This window comes from Pan troglodytes, chromosome 1 (genome assembly GCF_028858775.2).
Source record: "Pan troglodytes isolate AG18354 chromosome 1, NHGRI_mPanTro3-v2.0_pri, whole genome shotgun sequence".
NCBI lineage: Eukaryota > Metazoa > Chordata > Mammalia > Primates > Hominidae > Pan > Pan troglodytes.
The window spans coordinates 167,489,464-167,515,054 of NC_072398.2; the positions used below are offsets into that span (position 1 = coordinate 167,489,464).

General features: G+C 35.6%; 1 protein-coding gene across 16 annotated transcripts in view; it reads left to right on the top strand.

Annotated features, from left to right (window-relative positions):
• ITGB3BP (integrin subunit beta 3 binding protein) overlaps positions 1–25,591 on the top strand; it is an 82,391-nt gene that overhangs the window by 22,098 nt on the left and 34,702 nt on the right. For 15 of the 16 annotated variants that reach the window (XR_010153712.1, XR_010153716.1, XM_063801208.1 and 12 more), the window contains 2 exons: positions 13,212–13,347; positions 24,567–24,636. Coding sequence is in view for 14 of the 16 variants with exons in the window: in XM_063801208.1 (XP_063657278.1) it covers positions 13,212–13,347; positions 24,567–24,636 (206 nt within the window). In the remaining 2 variants the exon portion in view is untranslated. The remainder of the gene's footprint in view (positions 1–13,211; positions 13,348–24,566; positions 24,637–25,591) is intronic. The other variant, XM_063801207.1, reaches the window with a different exon arrangement.

The following is a 25,591-nucleotide window of genomic DNA, read 5'->3' on the forward strand; positions in this document are numbered from 1 at the left end:
GTTGGTGGGACTGTAAACTAGTTCAACCATTGTGGAAGTCAGTGTGGCGATTCCTCAGGGATCTAGAACTAGAAATACCATTTGACCCAGCCATCCCATTACTGGGTATATACTCCAAAGGATTATAAATCATGCTGCTATAAAGACACATGCACACGTATGTTTATTGCAGCACTATTCACAATAGCAAAGACTTGGAACCAAGCCAAATGTCCAACAATGATAGACTGGATTAAGAAAATGTGGCACATATGCACCATGGAATACTATGCAGCCATAAAAAATGATGAGTTCATGTCCTTTGTAGGGACATGGATGAAGCTGGAAACCATCATTCTCAGCAAATATCGCAAGGACAAAAAACCAAACACCGCATGTTCTCACTCGTAGGTGGGAATTGAACAACGAGAACACATGGACACAGGAAGGGGAACATCACACACCAGGGCCTGTTGTGGGGTGGGGGGAGGGGAGAGGGATAGCATTAGGAGATATACCTAATGTTAAATGACGAGTTAATGGTTGCAGCACATCAACACGGCATATGTATACATATGTAACTAACCTGCACGTTGTGCACATGTACCCTAAAACTTAAAGTATAAAAAAAAAAAGAAGTGCCTTTTGCCTCCCGCCATGATTCTGAGGCCTTCCCAGCCTTGTGGAACTGTAAGTGCAATTAAACCTCTTTTTCCTCCCAGTCTCGGGTATGTCTTTATCAGCAGCACGAAAACAGACTAATATACCTCTTCTAATGAGGGAAGCAGAGATATGGACCATACCCTGTGTTCTTCCTATAATATACGGGATGTATACTGCCAGTACCACAATTTGCTAAACCTCACAAATTGTTGGGTGTTGTAAGGAGGTGAAGAAAGTTCCAATTTATAATCATCTACTGTATTTGGCCTGCTTGAGTTGTTGCTCTCCAAGCATTGTTCCTAGATAGATTTTCAGGAATGAAGATGAATTATATATTACAAACTGTTGCCGATGGCAGTCCAGATGAATTTATATGGACAACTGGCTACCTGGCCATATACCAAGCCAGCTTGACCCAGTCTTTTTCAGGCCACTTCAGAGAGAGAATAGAAGATGCTACGGTTGGGAAGAGAAGAGCATACTTCTTACCAAGGCCAGCTCAATAGGCTTCCTGCCAGAGGAGTAGTGGTGCAGGTTTTGTTGGGGAGGTTTGCTGATTTATATATAGATATCCAGTCAAGGGTACTCCATAACTTATTAGTAAGACACTTTTTTTTTTTTTCGAGACAGGGCCTCACTCTGTTGCCCAGGCTGGAGTACATTGTTATGATCACAGCTCACTGCAGCCTCAACCTTCTGGGTTCAAGCAATCGTCTTACCTCAGCCTCCAGGGTAGCTGGGACTACAGGCACAGGCCTCTATGCCCAGCTAATTTTTTGTATTTATTTTTTTTTAGTTTTGCCATGTTGTCCAGGCTGGTCTCAAACTCCCGAGCTCAAGCAATCTGCCCATCTCGGCCTCCTAGAGTGCTGGGATTACAGGTGTGAGCCACCATGCCTGGCAGTAAGACACTTCTAAGTCAGATTATTCCCATTGCCTAACTTAATCTCTCCAATCCTAGAACATTTCTCTCACCCCAAAAGGAAACCCCATACCTATTAGCAGTTAGTCTCAATTTCCTCCTCTCCCCCTCCCCCTGGAAACCACTAATCTACTTTCTGTCTGTGTAGATCTTCTTCTGAACATTTCATATAAATGGAGTCTCATAATTTTGTGTCTGGCTTCTTTCATTTAGCATAACATTTTCAAGATTCAATTTACCTATTTCTTTCTTTGATTGTCCTTTTGATGTCATATCCGAGAAACATGTAACCCATGGAAACACAGGTTTTTATCTACGTTTCTAAGAGTTTTATAGTATTAACTCTTTCATTTAGGTCTTCCATTTTGAATTAATTTTTGTACATGGTTCAAGGTAGGGACTGGATTCATTATTTTGCATGTGTATAACCAGTTACTGAAACAGATATCCACATGTAAAAAAATGAATCTAGTCCCTACCATTTGCTGAAACGACTATTTTTTCCTTTATTGAACAGCCTTGGCACCTTTGTTAAAAATCAAGTGATCATAAATGTATGGATTTATTTCAGAATTCCCAGATAAATTCCATTTGTCTATCTATATATATGTGTTTATGCCACTACCATGCGGTCTTCATTACTGTAAGTTTCTAAGATTAAAAAACGTTTTGATTGTAAGTTTGAAATCAGGAAGTATGGGTCCTTCAACTTTGTTGTTCTTTTTCAAGATTGATTTGGCTATTCTATATCCTTTGTAATTCCATATGAATTTTGGGATCAGTTAGTCCACTTCTGGAAAAAAAAAAGGCATTGGAATTTTGATAAGAATTACATCAAATTTGCAGATTCAGTTGGGAAATTTGCAATCTTAACAATAATAGTAAGTCATCCAAACCATGAATGTGAGATATATTTCTGTTTATTTAGATCTCGCTTATTATCTTTCAATAATGTTTCATAGTTTTCAGTATACAAGTCTTATAGTTTTCTGATTAAATTTATTCCTATTTTATTCTTTTTATGCTATTAATGGAATTGCTTTATAATTTCATTTTTAGATTAGTCACTGCTAATGTATAGAAATACAACTGATTTTTACATGTGGATCATATATCCTGCTGCTTTGCTGAACCCATTTATTAGCATTAATAATTTGGAGATTTTCTTTTTTTTTGTTTTGAGACAGAGTCTTGCTCTTTTGCCCAGGCTGGAGTGCAATGGCGCGATCCCAGCTCACTGCAACCTCCGCCTCCTGGGTTCAAGCAGTTCTCCTTCCTCGGCCTCCCAAGTACCTGGGACTACAGGTGCACACAACCACGCCCAGCTAAATTTTGTATTTTTAGTAGAGACAGGGTTTCACCACATTGGCCAGGCTGGCCTCGAACTCCTGACCTCAGGTGATCCGCCTGTCTGGGCCTCCCAAAGTGCTGGGATTACAGGCGTGAGTCACAGCCCCCCCGCCCTACTTAGGGTATTCTATATATAAGATCAGGTCATCTGCAAGTAGGGATAGTTTTACTTCTTCTTTTGCAATCTACGCCTTTTATTTCTTTTTCATGCCCATTGCTTTGGCCAGAACCTCCTGAAAAATATTAAGTAGAAGTGGCAAGAGCAGACATTCTTTTCTTGTACCTGATCTTAGAGGGAAAGAATCTAGTCTTTCGTCATTAAGTATGATGTTAGCTCTGAGTTTTTCATACATGTCTTTTATCAGATTGAGAAAATTCTGTTCTATTCCTAGTCTGTTGAGTGTTTTTATCATGAAAGGATGTTAGATTTTTGTCAGTTACTTTTCCTGCATAATTGAGATGATCATGTGTGCTTTTTTCTTTTATTCTCTTAATATAGTGTATTACATTGATTGATATTTGTATGTTGAACCAACCTTGCTTTCCTTGCATAAATTCTGCTTGGGTATGACATATAATTCTTTTATGCTGCTGATTTCAATTTGCCAGGATTTTTACATCTGTATTTATAAGGGATTTGGGTCTGTAATGTTCTGGTATCAGGATAATACTGGCTTCAAAGAATTAGGAAGTGTTTCCTCATATTTTTGGAGAGTTTGAGAATACTTGGTGTCACTTCTTTAAATATTAGTAGAAAGGCTGGGCGCAGTGGCTCACACCTGTAATCCCAGCACTTTGGGAGGCCCAGGCGGGTGGATCACCTGAGGCCGGGAGTTCGAGACCAGCCTGACCAACATGGAGAAACCCCCTTCTCTACTAAAAAATACAAAATTAGCCAGGCATGGTGGCACATGCCTGTAATCCCAGCTGAGGCAGGAGAATTGCTTGAACCCGGGATACGGAGGTTGTGGTGAGCCGAGATCGCGCCATTGCACTCCAGCCTGGGCAACAAGAGTGAAACTACATCTCAAGAAAAAAAAAAAAAAAAACGCTAGTGGAATTCACTTGTGAAGCTACCTGGTCCTGGGCTTTTCTTTGTTGTAAATTTTTTGAATATTAACTCTTATGTCTTTACATGCTGTTGATTTATTTTATTTTTTATTTTTTTATTTTTTGATATTCCAACAAATGTTTAATTACTTGACACTGATACAGTATTTTTTTAATTTAAAATGAGACAAATCCTTTGTGTCTTTTGAGGTTTCCTTTTAAGCTACATGCCTATTATTATCTAAAGAATAACTTCTTAAAAATAAAAATAAAAGAATAATTTAACAACTATACACACAGGGACAAGCCATAAGCTGCACCAACTGGATCCTAGATCCTCTTTTCCCAAGGGCAGCCCATTCTTGGTTCTTCATGCTGTTGATTTATTAAGATTTTCCTGTTCTCCATAATTCAATCCTGGTATGTTATGTGTTTCTGGAAATTTGCCTATTTCATCTAGATTATCTAATTTGTTAGCATGCAGTTGGTCATAGTAGCCCTTTATGATTTCTTTTATTTCTGCAAGGCCAGTAGTAACATCCCTTTTTCATTCCTGATTTTATAATTTGACTCCCCATCCCTTCCTTCCTTCCACCCTCCCTCCCTCCTTTTCTTCCTTCCTTCATCAGTCTAGCTGAAGATTTACCAATTTTGTTGATCTTCTCAAAATACTGACTATTGGAATCACCACCACTAATCTCTGTTGTTTTTTCTCCATTTCATTTGTTTTCTCTTTAATTGTCTTTTTTTTTTTTCCTTCTGCTTGCCTTGGGTTTAGTTTGCTTTTCTTTTTCTGGTGTCTTAAAGTAGAAGCTTAGGTTATTGATATGAGAGCTGTCTCTTTTAACATAGTTATTTGCAGCTATAAATTTCCCTCTGAGTACCACTTTCACTACATCCCATTAAGTTTTTCTATGTTTTGTTGCGTTTTGTTCTTCATGTGTTTTTTAAGTTTTAAAAAAATTCCTTCTTTAACCCATTGGTTATTTAGCAGTATGTTGTTTGATTTACACATATTTGTGTATTTTCTAAGTTTTCTCCTGTTATTTTTATTGTCATTCTATGTGACCAGAGAACATTCTTTATGAGAACATTGTATTATTTTCCTCTTTTTAAATGTGTTGAGACCTGTTTTGTGGCCCAACATGTTGTTATCCTGCCAAATGTTTTATGTGCACTTGAGAAGAATGTGTATTCTGCTGTTGTTGGGGGAGGGTTCTATAGATGTCTGTTAAATCTAGTTGGTATATAGTTTTGTTCAAATTTTCTGTTTCCTTGCTGATTTTCTATCTAGGTTTTCTATTCATTATTGAATGCGGGGAATTGAAGTTTCCAACTATTATAGTTGAATTTTCAATCTCTCCCTTCCAATTCTGCCAGTTTTTGTTTTATGTATTTTGGGCCTCTCCTGTTAGATATGTTTATGTTTATAATTGTATATCTTTTTTTGTTTTTTGTTTTTTTCCCCAATACCAATAAGTATTTATTCATTGTATTTTCTTGGAAAAAAGAAAAAGAGGGGGAAAGGAAAAGCATGTGTTACAATAGTGCAACAGAAAAGAAGTGCCCAGTACAGCAAATTGACCATCAGATAAACACACCCCAGTGATAAAGTCATCAGAGTCCAGGGGAGCTCAGTCTCCTGCAGTTCAGGAAGACGGGGAAGGGATCAAAAAAAGAACAGACAGGTACACACTCAGCCTACCTTCTGTCCTTCCCTCTTCATGAATTCAGACTTTTGCACAAAGCTTTAGTTTCTATCAGTAAACATCGAGCTGCGTTTGTCCTTCTCTTATTAATCAGTCTTGTGGCCACTTTGACATACATTTTTTGCACCTATATAAAAGCTCCTGAGTGACTTAGATACATTTATCTTCCTTTTCTTAGTCTTCCCTCCAGGATGAGACACATGTCACCCAATACATTCTATTTGCCCTGTTTGAACAAAGGGATGTAAGTTTATAGTGCTCTTACGGCAGGTAAATGAAACTCCCTTTCTCTTTAGCTACTATGACTCTACAATCACTACTGCAACAATGCAGGACAGTGGCTCCAGATACTATTAACAAAAGCCCTTGGTAATGGGTCTAGGTCTCTAAGTCCAGAATTTTCAAAAGTTAAGGATTTTTTGTTTTATTTTATTTTTTTAGAATAGGGATCTCATTCTGTCATCCAAACTGGTGTGCAGTGGTATAATCATGTTTCACTGCAGCCTCGAACTCCTCGACTCAAGTGATCCTCCCAACTCAACCTCCCGAGTAGCTAGGACTGCAGGCACATGCCACCACACCTGGCTAGAAAAATTAAGAATTTTTGTCTTTGCTTCATACATTTATTCCTGGGCAACACAGATGGGTACAGGCATTTCATTTAAAAAACCTATGCTTACCAGCTCATACTTTCAGACACACACACACACACATCTTAATGTGCATGGTAGATTTAGTTTAATCTCAGTGAAGGATAGATCTGGTGTGTGAAGCAAGTCTAGTACTCTAGGATTAGAGACTTGGAATAGGAATCCTTTATTGCATATGTAGACAACTTCATCTAACCTTGTTCCTCTCTAGGCCTTTCACCTGGCCCAGGCTCTAACCTTTCAGCACCACCTTCCTATTCATATTCATGTCCAATCTTCCAGTAAAATGAGATCAAGTCATGGGACAAATCAACTAAAACCAAGTATCCCAAGAAACATTATCAAGCTGGAGGAGCTTTAAGAAGACATTGCAGTAGAAAAGCCAGCCCTTATTGACATAAATGAGATAGTCCAATAGGCTGTATACTCCAAGTAGTTGTTTTTTGTGGTGATAATTTAACAACAACAAAAAGTATTCCTGCTGTGCAGACCTGGAGCAGCTGTCAAATTATCCTTGAGGTTGCCTGTGTACCTCACAACAAAGTATAAAAATAAGGACCTTAGATTAAAATATATAAAAATATTTTTATTAAGGAAAAAAGTTAAAATTCACAAGATACATCATTTGCACACATCAAGTTCAGTTGGCCTGCTGGAGAAAGTAAGAACCAAGGTACAGTTGTTCAAAGGAGCAAATTATAGTGCCAGGTGCAGTGGCTCACACCTGTAATCCCAGCACTTTGGGAGGCTGAGGCTGGCAGATTGCTTGAGCTCAGGAGTTTGAGATCAGCCTGGCAACATCACAAAATCCTGTCTCTACCAAAAGTACAAAAAATTAGCCAGGCATGGTGGTGCGCACCTGTCGTCCCAATTACTCAGGAGGCTAAGGTGGGAGGGTCACTTGAGCCCAGGAGGCGGACGTTGCAGTGAGCCATGATCGCACCACTGCACTCCCGCCTGGGTAACAGAGCCAGACTGTGTCTCAAAAAAAAAAAAAAAAAAAAATTGTAGTGGCCCAGAATGAGGTAGGAGTAAGCTTAGGAGTTGCAAATCTGCAGTTGTTTCCTCAACTGCCCCTTTTGCCCGTAATCATACCCGTTGCTTGGAATAGTTCCCGGCTCCCTATCTCAAGAATGGGTTATGAGTAGACACATGGAAAAGCCCTGCCCTAATCTACCTGAGAGATTCCCTCCCACAGAATGTTGTGGCTTCTTGGTTGGGTCCATGAATCTGGTTTCATGCTGAATCTTTTCATTCTGGTATAGGAAATATTATTATATATCCTCGTTTAAAAGGAAAAGGGGTTGCCTAGGGTGGAGCCTAAGATAAAGCATCCTGGTTCTAGGGAGATTTTCCACAAAAGCCCTCACTTTTTTTGCTTGAATAGCATGGTTAGAATTAATTTGCCTTCACCCCCACCCCCACCTTCCTCCACAAGGGAAGAGAGAGTGATTGCCATGGATCCTGGCCTGAGATACATGGTAGTGCCAGCTGCCCCCTACCTGCCCCATCCTACTTTCTTTGCTCTTTGCTAGTTGAGTGAGGGAATATATTAGTTAAGTGAGGAAACTGAAATTCAGATGAGTGGTGTGTCCATGATAGCATAGCTGGGGAGCAGCAAAACCATTATGTGAGCCCAGGCTTTCCAATGTTAAGTCTGTGGTTCCTTCCGTATACCACAGCTATCTTTCCTTTAGTGTAATTGTTTAAAGACTTCATGATTCTTCATTCTCTTTGGAAAATCTTATTTCTAATACTGTTTTTGGTTCATATTTTTATATTATCTTTAGCAGTTGACTAAATTTGTTAAACGTTTTAAAATACTGGGTCAATTCATTGGGGAAAAAGAAAGTATTTAATAAATGGTAACCATCTAGAAAAAAATTCACTTCATATACAAAATTCATATGCACTTCATATCTCACTTTATTTACAAAATTTATTCCAAGAAGGATCATAGGCCTAAAGTAAAGCCAAACCATAAAGTCTCTAGAAGCCTGCATGGTGGCTTCTGGCTGTAATCCCAGCTTTGGGGGAGGCTGAGGTGGGAGAATTGCTTGAGGCTAGCAATTTGGGACAAGCCTGGGCAATGTAGTAAGACCCTGTCTCTAAAAAAATCTTGTTTGTTAAATAAGCTGGCATGGTAGTGCGTGCCTATAGTCTCAGCTACTCAGGTGGGTAAAGTGGGAGGATCACTTGAGCCCAGGAGTTCAAGGCTGCAGTGAGCTGTGATAGTGCCACTGCACTTCAGTCTACGCAACAGAGAAAGACTTTGTCTCTTAGGAAAACAAAATTACAGTGTAAGAGAATGACAGTAATGATACTTTTATTATTAAAATTAATATCTTAATATCTTTAAATTGTGAAAAAATAATTACTACAAATAGAAAAACCAGTGCATCAACGTTTTTAGCCAGTATTTTATTTTTCTTGTCAGGGTGAAATTTGCATATTATTAATTTCAGAGATCTCGAGTGTATAATTCGATGAGTTTTAGCAAATGTATAATTCAGTATCATAGCTCTAATATATTGGTCATATTCTTTCCTTGCTATCCCTGTAAGATCACTAAGATAAGTTCAAAATGTTTCTGTTCTCCATGGCTACCATAAAAACAAAACCCCAACATTTTTAGAACCATTAAGGTTGATAATTGTAGTAGCTGATAAGAAGGTAGTTGGGGTTGGTTGTGGTATCTCACACCTATAGTCCCAGCACTTTGGGAAGCCAAGGCGGGCAGATCATTTGAGGTCGGGAGTTGGAGACCAACCTGGTGAACATAGTGAAACCTTGTTTCTACTAAAAATACACAAATTGGCCGGACGTGGTGGTGGGTGCCTGTAATCCCAGCTACTTCGCTTGAACCTGGGAGGCAGAGGTTGCAGTGAGCCAAGACCGTGCCACTGCACTCCAGTCCGGAAGACCCAGCAAGACTCTGTGTCAAAAAAAAAAAAGAAGGTAGTTGGTTGGTATCTAGTACTCTTCTAGGAACCTTAGGCCCAAATTGTGAAACGTCTCTGAGGCAGCTAATGCTAGAGTTTTCTAATGTAAATTTCATAATTAGTACTAGTAATGCATATTAATTATATCTTAGGTGAGACACTCCAATAGCCTAAATAACCAATATAAGTTTATGAAGAATTATCTCCTTCTAGCTGCCCTTTTGTTTCTAGTTGACCAGACACTACAGTATCTGTATTTTAAATATTTTAGCATAGGCTGACAGTTCAAAATAGTGATAAAGTATCCTTTAAATCCCATATTTTATCCTGCAAGAATTTTTAGTTAGTACTCTCTAGACTGTTTATAATAGGTTTAAAAAAATCAGTAAAATATAGGCACCTTTTTGGTAGTGTATGCTTTAAACAAGGTGACAAAGTAAGCTACAATTTGTGAAAGAAATTGAAGGAAGGAAAGGAAAATATCATATCTATTTGAAATTATTGAGAGAACATTGATTTTTTTTTCAGGCAGAAAAATCGATGCCCAAATTTTAGTTTTGCTAATGTACAAGATTAGACCTCCTTATAAAAAGTACAGTAGCATTTGGGCGGGGCTGATTGCAGCATCTTAGAATGTGGCATTTCTTTTGTTTAGAAATGGTGTTAAATAACTCTAAGGAGTCAGGAATTATTACAAGCAGGTTTGTTTGTTTGTTTGTTTGTTTTTTGAGACAGAATCTCCCTGTGTCGCCCAGGCTAGAGTGCGGTGGCGTGATCTTGGCTCACTGCAACCTCTGCCTCCTGGGTCCAAGTGATTCTTGTGCCTCAGCCTCCTGAGTAGCTAGGACAACAGGCGCACCACCATGCCTGGCTAATTTTTGTATTTTTAGTAGAGACGGGGTTTCTCCATGTTGCCAGGCTGGTCTCCTACTCGGCCTCAAGTGATTTACCCACCTTGGCCTCCCAAAGTGCTGGGATTACAGGCATGAGCTGCCAGCAGTTGTAAATTATTATAGAAGTGGTTGTGACATCTATTTTCTTGTGTGTGTGTGTGTGTGTGTGTGTGTGTGTGTGTGTGTGTGTGTGTGGTGTGATCCACAGCTCACTACAGCCTCAACTTCCTGGGTTTAAGTGATCTTCCCATCTCAGCCTCCAGAGTAGCTGGGACCACAGGCATGTACCACTATGCCCAGCTAATTTTTTGGTACTTTTTGTGGAGACGGGGTTTTGTCATGTTGCTCAGGCTGGTTTCAAACTCCTGAGCTCAAGCAATCCTCCCACCTTGGCTTCCCAAAGTGCTGGGATAACAGGCATGAAATGCCCTGCCCAGCTGACATCGCTCTCTTTCTTTCTTTCTTTTTGTTTTTTGTTTTGTTTTGTTTTTTTCATTTTGTTACATCCTGAGTCCTAGCTTTTTTCTAGCCAAATCTAGCCCTCTTACTCTTTCTTCCTGTTTTTCTAAAGGGCTCATAGGTAGCACTCATCCTTGCTGAATGGAAGGATTGCTGACTTCTCAGTTAGTAGCTCAGTCTTCTCTCAAATCCCAGTATTCTTAATTCTTCCTTTTGTGGGAGACTAATGAGTAGGCCAAGATCTTCAAAGTTTGGGAGTTGGCAGAATGGAAATTCTCAGATGGATTCTAGGATTACTTTTAAACCTCTTCAGAGATTAAAATTTAGAGGAACTTGGTACAACCTTGAGGGAAAGAAAACTTAGGGAAGTAGGGTTATGCCTTTGTGTGTACCAGTAGGGCAGATAAACAAAAGTGCATATTTACTGAAGAATATTTAGTGGTATAGTAGGGAAAGGGTAGCTTTTCAATTTTCCTTCTGTGTATAGTAGTTGTAGATAGACATTTTTCTTTTTAACCAACACAAATGACCAAAAAAATAAAAAAAGAGAGAAGCCTCAGTATTTTTAAAGTGAGGCAAAAATACACACACACACACACACACACACACACACACACACACACACAGAGCACAAGCACACTCACAGAGTTATTTTCTGAAAGCTGGAAAATTGTTTCCGAGGAGAAATGTATGATCTACAGTTAAAGTGTTTAGACATATGGCAATTGGATAAAATAATTTTTTGGTGAAAATAGAAAAACAGATTGATATAAATGTACATTAGGGTAGTGACTTTCATTTCTTGTACATACACAGTGAAGTAGTTCTGGGCAATAAATTCTTGGAAAAGTAGAGTAGGGATTGGATAAATGTCATAGTTTATGACTGAATACATACAAACAGGTAAAAACTCAAGATGGAGAGGTAATAATAACCACCCGATAAAGAGACTTAAAACCCTTTCACTGTACAAAAAAAAAGATTGCTTTAGAGTTATAACTTGATATTATAGTTTGATTTTTTAAAAGATATTCATTGCATTTGTGGCCACTATGGATACATAAAATAAACAATGCCTTTCGTTTCTCAATATAATTAAATATTGTTTCCTAATATTTAAAATCTTAACTGTAAAAAAATTTTTTTTGAATGCTATAGATTCTGGAACTAATATTAAGATTACTAAAAAAGATGACACAGCCACTATTTCTTCCATAGGTCTCTTAAAAATAAAGGATAGTTGACCAGGCAGAGTTAAGGAACTATTTCAAATCCTCTACCAAGCTATATCCAGTATGTTGGCAATGTATGAGCCATCAGACCTTTCCTATATCCCCCAGATCCATCCTGTGCTGTCTGTTCCACCTCTTATTTCAGATTTCTCATGCCTTTTTCTGTGACAGACTACTGCAGCCAACTTTGAATTTTTCCTCTTCTCTGAATTTCGTAGCATACATACTAATTTAAAACCTCTTTGTTGTTCTTCTAACTTTTGGTAGATACTTCTTAAGGCCAGAGCAATTTGTTATATTTCTTTGTACACATTAGTACACATTTAGCAGTGCTGGTGGGTGATCAGTAAGCTTATGGAAAGCAAGTTTTAAGGGAATTCAGGAAAGGGAACAATTAATAGTATGATAATGGATGTTTGAAGGAAGGGGATCATGAATGAGGACCTAAACTAAAGAAAGTCTAGGTCTTGGGGAAGATAAAAAAGAGGATGTTCCAAGCTGAGATCACAAAATGATCTGAGGCCCAAATGCACATAGCCTAGTGACTGAAGCTGTAGGTAACAGTGAATAATTGGATGAATGAACCAGTGAACAAATTAGTATATTCTGAGTAGAGCAAGATGGCCAAATTTACTGGACTGTTCCTTGTAAGTCATTCGTTCCTCACACATTTTTTAGTTCTCTAGGATATAAAGATGAAAAGATAATATTTATTTTCAGGAGCAAATTCTAATGGAACAGACAGAACTTATTAAAATATGTTACCTGAAATAAGAGGTATGCCCAACACCTATGGAAACACAAAGGAGGAAGCTGCTAAGAGGAAATTTGTAAGACAGGCCAAATCCTCAAAGGCCTTAAATGCCTGACTCAACTGTTTGGACATTATTTTGGTGATTATTGAAGCAAGATGCTACATCAGACCACTTTGTGAAGCTGTAGGACAGCAGTGATCCTTCCTAAGGTTTCTGTGTGAGGCTTAGTAATAGGCACCTCTGAGAGTTTTCCTGCCCTGGCCCCATAATTATACTTCAAGTTCAGCTGAAAGCAAAAGTCGGGGTATGGTTGGGAGAGTTGGCCATCTCTAACCTGTTTGGAAATACCATCTCAGAAGGTAGTAACCCTTTAATGCTAAAATTTAGTAAATATCAAATTGAGATGTTCTAGTTATTATAGAGACCTGAAATATCTACCTTGAAAGAATAGTGTTTACTTTGAGAGTGATAGTTGAGTATATTTGTAATCTGAAAAGCAAGAGCAAGGAAACAAGTTTGAATTTTGCTGATTTTTTAATGGTATATAATGTCAAAGATCTATAACTAAACATAGCTATTTCTGTCCTTAATTATTATTTATTTCCAGTCATTTGATCCTTCAAAAATCACAAGGAAGAAAAGTGTTATAACTTATTCTCCAACAACTGGAACTTGTCAAATGAGTCTATTTGCTTCTCCCACAAGTTCTGAAGAGCAAAAGCACAGAAATGGACTATCAAATGGTTAGTTGAACATTCTTTTCTACTTATTGTAAGGTTTTTCTAGTTATTGGCCAAATCAAAATTGTGATTTAATTATGTATGGATCTTGCTACAGCTGATTTTTCTCTTCTCTCAAATAATTTAATACCTTAATATAGGTATTACTTTGGACATAAATGTAAACTTTTGGCACTTATTTTAAAATGCAGCTGCAGGCTTTGTTCCCTTACTATCCCATCCATTAAATAGAAATTATGGCCTGACTTGCCTTCAGCTACTATCAATTATAATGGTTACAGATATGCCCCTTAACAAGCTGTCCATCATGTGCATAAATTAAAGGGAGCATAATTCAGGTGCTGCTGCACTACAACTTAAGAGTGATACTTCTAAATGTTATTTTTATCCATGATTTCCATTGAGTTTTACCCACATTTAGTATATCTTTATATAGCTTATCTTTATTTATTATATTTCATTCCCTTCTTTTTCTTGACTATTTCAAATGTATTTACAAAAGGTTTGTAGAATTTTTCCATAGAGAAAAATCTAATTTTAATATGAAATTCTTTATTTTAAAATATTATTAGTTTAATTTTAATTTTGACCATACATATTTGTTGTCCTCTGGTAGTTCATTGCTAAAATATTGATTTAAAAACACAAATCTCGATTTCGTGGGTTTTTTTTTTTTTTTTGAGAAAGGTTATGAATCAGTGACATGTAGTTTTATAATTAAAATTTTAAATAGGCTCAAATTTAATAGTGTATCCTTTAGATATACTGTGATTAGCCTAATTCACATTTTATTGTTTAACATTTAATGAGTGCTAAGCATACACTAGAAGCTACCCAGAAAAAAGAAGTCTCATTTTACCTGATTTGTTATAATGTAACACATAATGAGATCTTAAAGTTTTGAATGTCTTTAATTTTACTTTAATCAAATGCTTTTTATCCTAAAGCTGTTACTATTAGGTTCTCTTTCCCTAAAATGTATGAAAATGTATACACTTTAAGTTTCATAGTTCTATTTTTATATGCATGATATATCTTTTTAATTAAAAATAAATGCCTTAGAGATTGTACATCCCTATACTGAAATGTGAATAGATTTTAAGTTGATATGTACTCAATTTCCATATTGAAATTAAGTATGGACTTAAGGGGACATTCCTTTTGCCCATAAAAAGATTGGTCACATGATTTCAGTTGACATTTAAGTAGATAATTATCACAGATTATAGTCCTAAGTAAGCTCTTTTTTAAAAAGTCAGATAGCAAGGGTTTCAGAGGTGCTGGCAATGTTCTATTTTTTGACCTACATAGTGGTTACACTGATTCACTCTAGTTATTCATCAGACTGCACATACATGTTTCATATGTGCTGTAATATATATATCTCACATATAGAAGTCTCGAAACAGAATTTTGTCCAGAATTCTGTATGAGATTATGTCATTTGTAATCATTACATTGCTTATCCTAATATGTCATCTTGTACATGTTTTAAAAATAAAAAAGCTTGATTTTTATGAAGTAACTTAAGTTCAAAATAAATGAGAAAATATGACGTATGAAGTCATTTAAATTCTAAATGAGGTCATAATCTCTTAACAACTCCCACTTTTAAAATATTATAAAAAACATAATATAAAATTTAAATTACATTTTCAAGGACATTTTTGGTGTTACTCACTTCCCATCACACTTATGATAAGATCCAAAACCCTTATCATGACATGGAAGGCCATATATCTATCTAACACCCAAACACCTCATCTGCCTCATTTTCTACCCCTTTTTTACACTACTTTAGCCACTCTTACCTTCTTGCTATTTGTCAGTCATGCTGAGCCCCTTCTTGCCACAAGGTCTTGGAGTTCTCTCCACCTGGAATAATCTTCCTCCAGATATTTATATGTACTTTCTATGTACATTTGAACCATGTACTATGTGAACAGAAGACTTAATATTATATTTAAATCCATTTGTAGTTATAAAAGGATGAAAAATTTAGTTCTATGTCTTCCTTCTACTTAGATTCTACATTGGCCAAACATGGGATTTGTTTCAACTCTTTAGTTTATACATTTAACAGATGCGTTCATGCAGCACATAATAACATTTCAGTCAGTGACAGACTGTATACACATCAGGGGTCCCCCAAGATTATAATGGAGCTGAAAAATTCCTATTGCTTAGTTGCCCGGTAGCCGTCATAACATTGTAGCACAACACGTTACTCACATTTTTGTGGTGATGCCAGTGTAAACAAACCTAGCTCGCTGCTAGTCATATAAAAGTGTAGCATGTACAATTATATGTAGTACATGATATAGTCGTGTACTACATAATGATGTTTTGTTCAACAAATGACCACATACAATGATGGTCCTGTAAGATTATAATACCGTATTTTACTGTGCTTTTTTATGTTTAGATATGTTTAGATAAACAAATACTTACAATATGTTACAATTGCCTACAGTGTTCAGTACAGTAATATGCTGTACAGGTTTGTAGACTAGGAGCAATAGGCTATACACTAGGTGTGTGGTAGGTTATACAGTGGAGGTTTGTATAAGTACACCTACGATGTTTGCACAACAATGAGATCACCTCATGATGCATTTCTCAGAATGTATGTCCATAGTTAAGTGACACATAACTCTATATGTATGTGTGTATGTTATGTATCATTTATGTATTTTTTAATTTGTATGTACATTATTTTGCTGCCCTCCTCCAACCCATAGCAAGTTTCTCCAGACTATTACAGTTGACCCTTGAACAACATGGGTTTGAACTGCACAGGTCCACTTACATGAAGATTATTTTCAAATAAACATACTGGAAAATTTTTTGGAGTTTTGTGACAATTTGTAAAACCCTGCAGACAAACTTTATAGACTGTAAATATAAAAAAAAAAGTTGGCTATGCCATGGATGCATAAAATATATGTAGCTACTAGTCTATCATTTACCATAAAACATACACAAATTTATTATAAAAAAATAAAATTTATCAAAACTAATGCATACAAACACTTAGACCCTACACAGTCCCATTTGCAGCTGAGAGAAATGTAAATGAATATAAAGATGCAGTACTAAATCATAACTGCATAAAATTAACTCTAGTACATACTGTGCTACTGTAATAATTTCATAGCTACCTCCTGTTGCTATTGTAGTGAGCTCAAGTGTTGCAAGTATCTGCTTGACCATGTGATGCTGATAATCTCTGCACAAGCAATGTGTCTCTCAAGTAAATTGTGTATTGCAGTAAAAAGTGATCTCATGGTTCTCTTATGTTTTTCATCATGTTTAGGGCTATGCTGGAAACCTTGACTAACACCATGAAACCCACATAAAGTGCCACTAGTGATGCTGGAAGTGCTCCCAATGAGCAGAGAAAAATCATGACATTACAAGAAAAAGATGAATTACTTGATATGTACTGTAGATTAAGGTCTGCAGCTGTAGTTCCTCACCATTTCTGACAGTTCATCTTGTAAACAGATGACAAACTTATGGTATTAATACTTTACAATACTGTAAATATTTTATCTTCCTTATGATTTTCTTAATAACTTTTTTCTCTAGCTTTATTGTAAGAATACACAATATAATACATATAACACACGAAATATGTATTAATTGACTTTGTGGCATCTGGTCAACAATAGGCTATTGGTAGTTAAGTTTTTGGGGAGTAAGAGTTATACTTGGATTTTTGACTACATGGGGGATTTGGCACTCCTAACCCTCGAGTTCCTCAAGGGTCAGTTGTGTGCATTTTAGAAAAGAAGAAAGAGAAAATTTTTCCCCTTTCCTCCCATGAACACTTCGGACTTGTTATTTAATAATGAAAGTAGAAGAATAAACAACAAATTTGCATAGTCAAAGAGAGTACTTGTTAACTGGACAATAGATCTGTAAAAATCACTCAGACTATAACAATATAACAGTACAGAGAGATAAAAGGAGAATGTGATAAAACAATAAAGTGAAATGATAGGCAGAATAAGACTCTCCAACATCTGCCAAATTGGAGTTCTACAAGGAGGAAATACAGAGAATAGTCCATAGGCAGTATTCTAAGATATAAGGACTATCAGTTTTTCATAATTAAGGAAAGATAAGAATTTGCAAATTAGAGTAGCATGCTAAGTCTGGGCAGGGTAAAGTAAAACAGATCCACATCTAGTTATATCATGATAAAACTGTATGTAGAACATCAAAGACAAAATTTTAAGGGCAACCAGAGAAAAGATAGTACCTACAAGAGAGTAACAGACTGATAAACTTATCTATATCAGTAGACTCCAGCAGAAAATGCAATAATAGTATCAATTAAGAATCACAGTTGAGTTTTTTCCAGGAAGTGAGGATGAAATACAGTTTTTCAGACGAAGTCTCAGAGAGTTTGCCACTCACAGATTCTCGTAAAATAACTACAAAATAAGTTACTTCTCTAAGAGGTAAAGTGAACCTCAGATAAAGGAGTGGAATTGCAAAAAGCAATGATGAAAAAGTGAATTAGCAAACATGTTAATCTAATTACAAGTTTTGCTGACTATAAAGCAAAAGTCAAACAATTGGAGGGCGGGTGAAAAAAAAATTGGAGGGCAGGTTAAAAACAAACAGTTGGAGGGCGGGTGAAAAACTATCATGGAAGGTGAGGAGGCAACAGATAAGAGTTACGATGTTTTAGACAATATTTTAAGGTCCTCATATTTTCAGGCAGACGAGATACCTATCAGTTGACTTCTTCACTGTATTTTTTGTTTTCTTGCCTGTAAAATGGGGAAGATAGTAATTCCTACCTCAGAATTGTGAGGATTAAATGAATTAATACACAGAAAGCACTTAGAATGGTACTTGACGTATATTAATAGTATATGTTCCATACTTGTTCTAGCCATTTTCATTAATAGCATTATTAATTAGACTTTAAGAAAAGACATAAGACAATTAAATCTGAAGGAATAGAAAAAGAAAACAAAGCAAATACTAGCTTTTTAAAAAAAGCTAGTAGTTGATACAAAAATAGAAAGGCTGAAATAGACTTTATGCCTGAAAGGATTTATTGAAAATAATGAGGCTCTTTACATAAGAGATAGAGAAAGATTCACCACTACAAAAATAAAAGGATCCTGAGCCATATGTGCATCTAAAAAACTCAAAACATAATGAAATATGACAGGATAACAAGGGAGAAACTGATAAATCCACAGTCATTGTAGGAGATTTTAAACTACCTCTTTCAGAAACTGATGAAGCGGTTAAAAAGGAAGGATATAGACAAGTTGTACACAATTAGCAAGTTTATCTAATGAGCTGTGGTCAAAAAGATATAATACCCATATAATAAAGCACATGTAGAACGTTCACAAAAATGTAACCAGCTTGGAGTTACAGAGGAAGTCTCACTGTACTAAAAATTACAGTCATACAGCTCACACTCTAAAATTTCATACAATTAGGAATCAATAATGAAAAGGCAGCCCTCCAAAAATTTTAACCTGTATGTTTGGAAACCAAGAAACTTCTAAATAATTCATTGATCAGAAAAATTATAATGGAAAGTATAAAATATTTAAAATTGAATGATAATGAAAACATGTCAGCACTTAGAGGAAAAATTTATACCTACATTATACTAAAGCAGTTCTTGGTGGAAGCTTTATACAGTCGTCCCTTCCTATCTGGGGGATTGGTTACTGGATCCCACTCAGTTTCCAAGATCCACAGACTCTCAAGTCCCTTGTAGAAAATAGTATAGTATTTGCATATAACCAATACACCCTCCTATATACTTTAAATTATCTCAGGATTACTTATATACCTAATACAATGTAAGTGCTATGGAAATAGTTGTTATACTGTATTGTTTAGGGAATTATGACAAGGAAAAGTCTGTATATGTTCAGTACAGATGCAACCATCCTTTTTTTAAACAAAGTATTTTTGATCCATGGTTGGTTGAATCCACAGATGTGGAATCCACTAATACAGAGGGCCAACTGTACTTACAAATGCATATACAGTCCTGTGTCACTTAACAATGGGGATACCTTCTGAGAAAAGCATTGTTTGGTGATTTTGTCATTGTATGAACATCATAGATTGTACTTACACAAACCTAGATGTCATAGCCTACTACACATTTATGCTATATGGTATAGCCTTTTGTTCCTAGGCTGCAAACCTATACAGTGGACTACTGAATACCATAGGCAATCAAAACATAATGGTATTGGTGTATTTAAACATATCTGAGTAGAAAAGGTACAGTAGAAATATGGTGTTTATAATCTTATGAGACCACTGTCATATATGTGGTTTGTCACTGACCAAAATGTTGTTATACTGCTCATGACTGTATTTAAAAAGGAAGAATGATTGAAAACTATTGAGTCAAGCATTCAACTCAGAATGACTGAAAAGGAACAACATAATGAACCCCCCAAAGTAGAAAGGAAATAATGATATGAAGATAAATTATAAATTGAAAACAGGGCAATAATAAAGAAAAGCAACAAATCAAAAGCTGGTTCTTAGAAAAGTCTAATGAAATGTTAGCCCTCTGGCAAGACTGATTTTTTTTCAAGTAGCAGAAGGAGCAAACAATATGTAAAAGAGCTGATAAACTAATATACTATCTCCTTAAACCTGTGATGAGCAATCTGAGGTGTGGGCCAAATGCTAAACATTTTTATTATTGTGAAAGAACTAGTCAAATATCTTACCCTGTAAAATGTAGATCAATAATATTAATCTCAGTCTTTTCATGGAAGGGCTTATGCTTTTAAATACTTTTCAGCTTTTAAATATGACAAGGTTTAATATTTCTAAGAATAACACTTAAATCAGTTATCAGACTGTCAAGTACCCAGTCAACACAAAGTAATCTGAATGAAAGATGTAAAAACCTGTATTTTTGTTACTGCTTCCCAAATATTACTGTTTTAGTAGATTAAAAAGTGATTTCAATTTTCTCAGCGATAACCTTCTATTCAATAATGTAAGTAATATTTTGAGAATATTATTATATTTCTATCTATGGGACTTAATAAAGGTATTTTCATTTTGAGTGAAAAAGAACCATTGAGCCGGGCGCAGTGGCTCACGCCTGTAAATCCCAGCACTTTGGGGGGCTGAGGCGGGCAGATCACCTGAGGTCAGGAGTTTGAGATTAGCCTGGCCAACATGGCAAAACCGAGTCTCTACTAAAAATACAAAAATTAGCCAGGCGTGGTGGTGCACGCTTGCAGTCCCAGCTACTCGGAAGGCTGAGGCAAGAGAATCACTTGGACCCGGGAGGCGGAGGTTGCAGTGAGCAGAGATCGCACCACTGCTTTCCGGGCTGGGCTGGCAAAGTGAGACTCTGTCTCAAAAAAAAAAAAAAAAAAATTAACATTGTTATTTTTTGTGAGTTGATCCTCCAAAGAGGTTATTTACCCTCCACTCTATTAATATTAATTTGGTTTATTAAAAGAATAGCAGGACTGTATCAGTATCTCATTCACCTCTTTGCCTACAGGCCTCAACTTGATCTACATGCAAGTAACCTTTTTAGAAAGAAGTTACTAACTTTTGTTTGACCACCTTGAACAAATCACTTGAACCTCTGTGGATCAAGGTTTTTCCAACTCTTAACTTTTGGTTTGAGACCAAAATGATTGCCTATAGTATTTATCAACTATAAAATATGGGTACCTAGAAGCAGCATGATACCAGCCTAAACCTGTTTGGGCTTTACATTAATCTTTTTTTTTTTTTTTTTTTTTTGAGATGGAGTCACTCTGTCACCCAGGCTGGAGTGCAGTGGCGTGATCTCGGCTCACTGCAACCTCTGCCTCCCAGGTTCAAGTGATTCTCCTGTCTCAGCCTCCCAAGTAGCTGAGATTATAGGCACATACCACCAGGCGCGGTAATTTTTTGTATTTTAGTAGAGACGGGGTTTCACGGTGTTGACCAGGCTGGTCTGAAACTCCTGAGCTCAGGCAATCCACCTGCCTCAGCCTCCCAAAGTGCTAGGATTACAGGCATGAGCCACCGCACCCAGCCTACATTAATCTATTAATAAGCATCGCATCATGGTTAAGAGCAGTCTTCAGCTAAATGTCTGGGTTTCAATCCTCACTCACTAACTTTATGGGCTGGGATAAGTTTGTAACCATTCTGTACTTCTATTTTCTCATCTGTAAAATGGGAACAAGAGTGACTATGTCAGAGTTGTGCAAGTTAATTAGATATCATATGTAACATATTTAAAGCAATGCCTGGCCCTAATTAATACCATGTGTTAGCCGTTGTCATCACTATTGATTGTGCTTCCAAATATTAACAATTTGTTGAAAGCTATCTTCATTTGTTAGGGAAAGAGCTCCCTGGAGCCTTACCAGAAAGCTCAAATACAATTATGAATGTAGTTCAGATTCAGTGATGGTACATTTATCACCAATGTTTTGTGAAACTGCACTTGAAGAGAGTCAAATACACAAGTGTTTGTTCACTTTTACATATAATCTCACAAGAAAAATACCATATAGACTCTATAGTGCTTTTGTATATTTTCATTGTGCTTACTTTTTTTAATAGAATGGAATGAAATAAAGGAAAGTAATTATTAAGTAACTGGAAACCTCATTTACTACATTTGCTACTCAATATGTTATATTACTCAACAGTCTAGTAACTGATCTAAGTATTACTCTTAGAAATATTAAAACTCTTCATATTTAACAGCTGAAAATTATTTAAAATCATAAGTCCTTCCATGAGAAGACTGAGGTTAATACTATTGATCCACATTTTTACAGGGTGAGATATTTGACTAGTTCTCTTATAATAAAAATATTTAGAAAGGCATTGAATACCTAGTGAAAATTCAAATAACATTCTTTACTATTTATTACCTAACATTTTTTGCTATTAGTGCTGAAATGTGAAAATGAATTACAAGTTAAAGGAGCAAAGTAATTTTAATACTTAATTTTTGAGCCTTACTGAATGCAAACAGCATAGTACAAAATTCAGGAAACTAGTATTGACCTTTAGGCAAAGATTTTCTGAAATAAAGGTTTAAGGTACAATTTGGGTTTTCATTTGTGGTTTTCCACAAAACATTCATTTTCAGCTTTTTTTTAGAGACAGATTTTAATTTATTACTCCAAAACTCTCTAAAATCATAATATATTGTTATTCTTTTCCCCTTACATTCTTTACTAAATTTTTAACCATATTAATTTATTCTGTTTGGAACTTAAGGATAAAGACTTGTCAAATAAGGCATAGTTCATAAACAAGAGAAATAACTAGTGCTTTAACAAAATTTCTGTAAGTTTTTTCTCCTTTTGCCATTAGAGACTATTTTGGGGTAACAATTTAATTGTGATAGGGTTTTTTTTGTTTTGTTTTGTTTTGAGGAAGACATAGGTCCAAAGTAACAATGAGAAGAATTATTATTAATCAGTTTCTGAACCAGTGGACTCAATGAAATTGAGTTTCGTTTGACTGTTTTTCATTAGTGGTGAACAGTTTGGGTTATTCATTCATTTGCTTGTTCATTCATTCAATAAACATCAAAAGCCAGTATATTTAAGACACTGAAAATCTTAACTCTACTAATATGTGTCCTCAAATACTTGCTAATTATATATCAAATGTGTTTAAAGTACATAGTGTATATGGTAGTATAAAGTACTCTAGAACAAACAACTAAATAGCTCATAAAACAGTTATATACTTGACCATTGATAAGTACAAACATTATGTTCTACTAGAGCTATAAAATCAAACAAACTTACATTTCAACCCAGTGGGCATATGAAGGATTATGACTTAGTTACATCCTGTGTCTTCACGTGTGCATCTGTCAATTTGTGAAACTTGTAAAAGTTTAGATAAGCCATGACCTTGGATAACTACATGGCATTTTAAATGGAAGGTAACCATTTATTTATTTTATTGTTATCTTAAATAAATAATGAGTGATATACTTAGATCTTTCCAAGGATTTACTAAATAAATACGCATTTAAAGATTCAGGTCCTCAAAAAATTTAAATAAAACTACCATATGACCCAGCAATCCCACTACTGAGTATATATTCAAAGGATATTAAATCAGTATGTCAAAGAAATATCTGGACTCCCATGTTCATTGCACCATTATTCACAATAGCTTAGATACTGAATCAACCTAAGTGCCCATGAACACATGAATGGATAAAGAAAATATGGTATATATACTCAGTGGAATGCTCTTGACCTTTAAAAATAGGGAAATCCTGCCACTTGGGACAACATGAATGAACCTGGAGAATATTATGTTAAGGGAAGTAAGCCAGGCACAGAAAGACACGTACCACATGATCTCACTTATAAGTGGGATCTAAAAAAGTCAAAATCATAGAACAGAAAATAGAATGGTGACTACCAAGTTCTGCTGGTCGGGAGGGCCGAGTGATTGGGAACATGTTGACCAAATGATAAAAAATTTCAGCTAAACAGGAGGAACAAGTTCAATTATTGTATAATTGACTGTAATTAATAACAACATATTATATACTTGAAAATTGCTGAGAGAGTAGACTTTCAGTGTTCATACCATAAAAAATGATAAGCATGTAAGGTAATAGATATGTTAACTAGTTTGATTTAGCCATTTCACAATATATACATATTTCAGAACATGTTATACACTGTAAATATTGTGTCAGTTTAAAAATAAAATTAAAAGGTACTTTTACCCCTAAAATCAAATTTATTTTACAATGATATTGCGAGGAACTTAACTATTTTCTGAGTATCGGTATCACCAATCCCTTGTTGTTAACTTGAGAAAAAAAATAAAGGTGGAATAATGCAAACTGGAAGCCTTTATATGATATCATTGATTAAAATATTTGATGAAAGTATCCTTTATCTAATAAAGTTTACTAATGCATTTTAACCTAATTATAGAATCATATTGGATTTCTCTTTAATATACCAACCTTCAGTGGAAATTTTATTCAAAAGATTATTTTTTCTTATATGGTATTGTGAGTAAGAAATTAGGAAAATGGGAAATGAAAAAAACAAAATAGGATACTTTTTCTTTGCCCACCTCCCTTCCATTTGTCCTTTTTACTTTCTATTTAAAATTTGACAAACTAAATTCTATTTAAAATTTGATGATTTCTCCTTTAACTTTATGTCCTTTTCTTTATTACACATATATAGAAAAGAGAAAAAAATTGAATCACCCCAGTTTAACTGAAAGCAAAGAATCTACAACAAAAGACAATGATGAGTAAGTTTGTTATTTTTGAAATTATATATGTGTATCTTGCAGAAAGACATTCATATTTGTTAAAGTGACCGTTTAAAAGCATTTATTTGTAGAAATTAATAGTTTATACCTGACCTGAAATATTCTTTCTTAAGTAAGTAGAATACCTTAGTTGTGATGTGGTTTGTGATGTTCTATAATGGTTATATATGATGCCTTAATTTTAATACTCATTGAGCCCAGTTCTCCGAGCCTATGTGTAATAGACCAGCGCAGGGTAAAACTGAGGAAGACACTTATTTCAGATTTACATGGATGGAGAAGTAATGCGTGGTTTAGGAACAAAGTGTCTTAACAAATAGCTGGTTCAGGATGGAGCTAGAAACAGTGAAGCCAGCAGAGTGAGAGATCTAGAGGAACCTGGAAGGCCTACATGCAAGCAACCAATCATTTTCAAATTGTCCTGCTGGTGGTTCCTTTGAATGAAGACATTATCTGCAGAAAGCTACTGTCTACGTAGGAAAAATCTGGGAAGAATACAGATGGCTCTCCATGTCTGTGTATTACACATTTGTGGATTCAACCAATGACAGATTGAAAATATTTCGAGAAAAAAAGAATGGTTGCATCTGTCCTGAACATATACAAACATTTTTTTTCTTGCCATTATTTCCTAAACCAATATAGTATAACAACTATTTATATAGCATTTACATTGTGTTAGGTATTATAAGTAATCTAGAGATGATTAAAGTATATGGGAGGATATGCATAGGTTATATGCAGATACACCATTTTATATAGGAGACTTGAGCCTCCATGGATTTTGGTATCTGCAGGAGTCCTGGAACCAATTCTCCACAGATATTGAGGGACAGCTGTATTTGTATGTTCTTCCTGGAAGGATTGAATTAAGCAGAACAGGGGTTAAATTTTCAAAGTAGTGCATATGTTTAGCTCATTTACCATTTCAGTG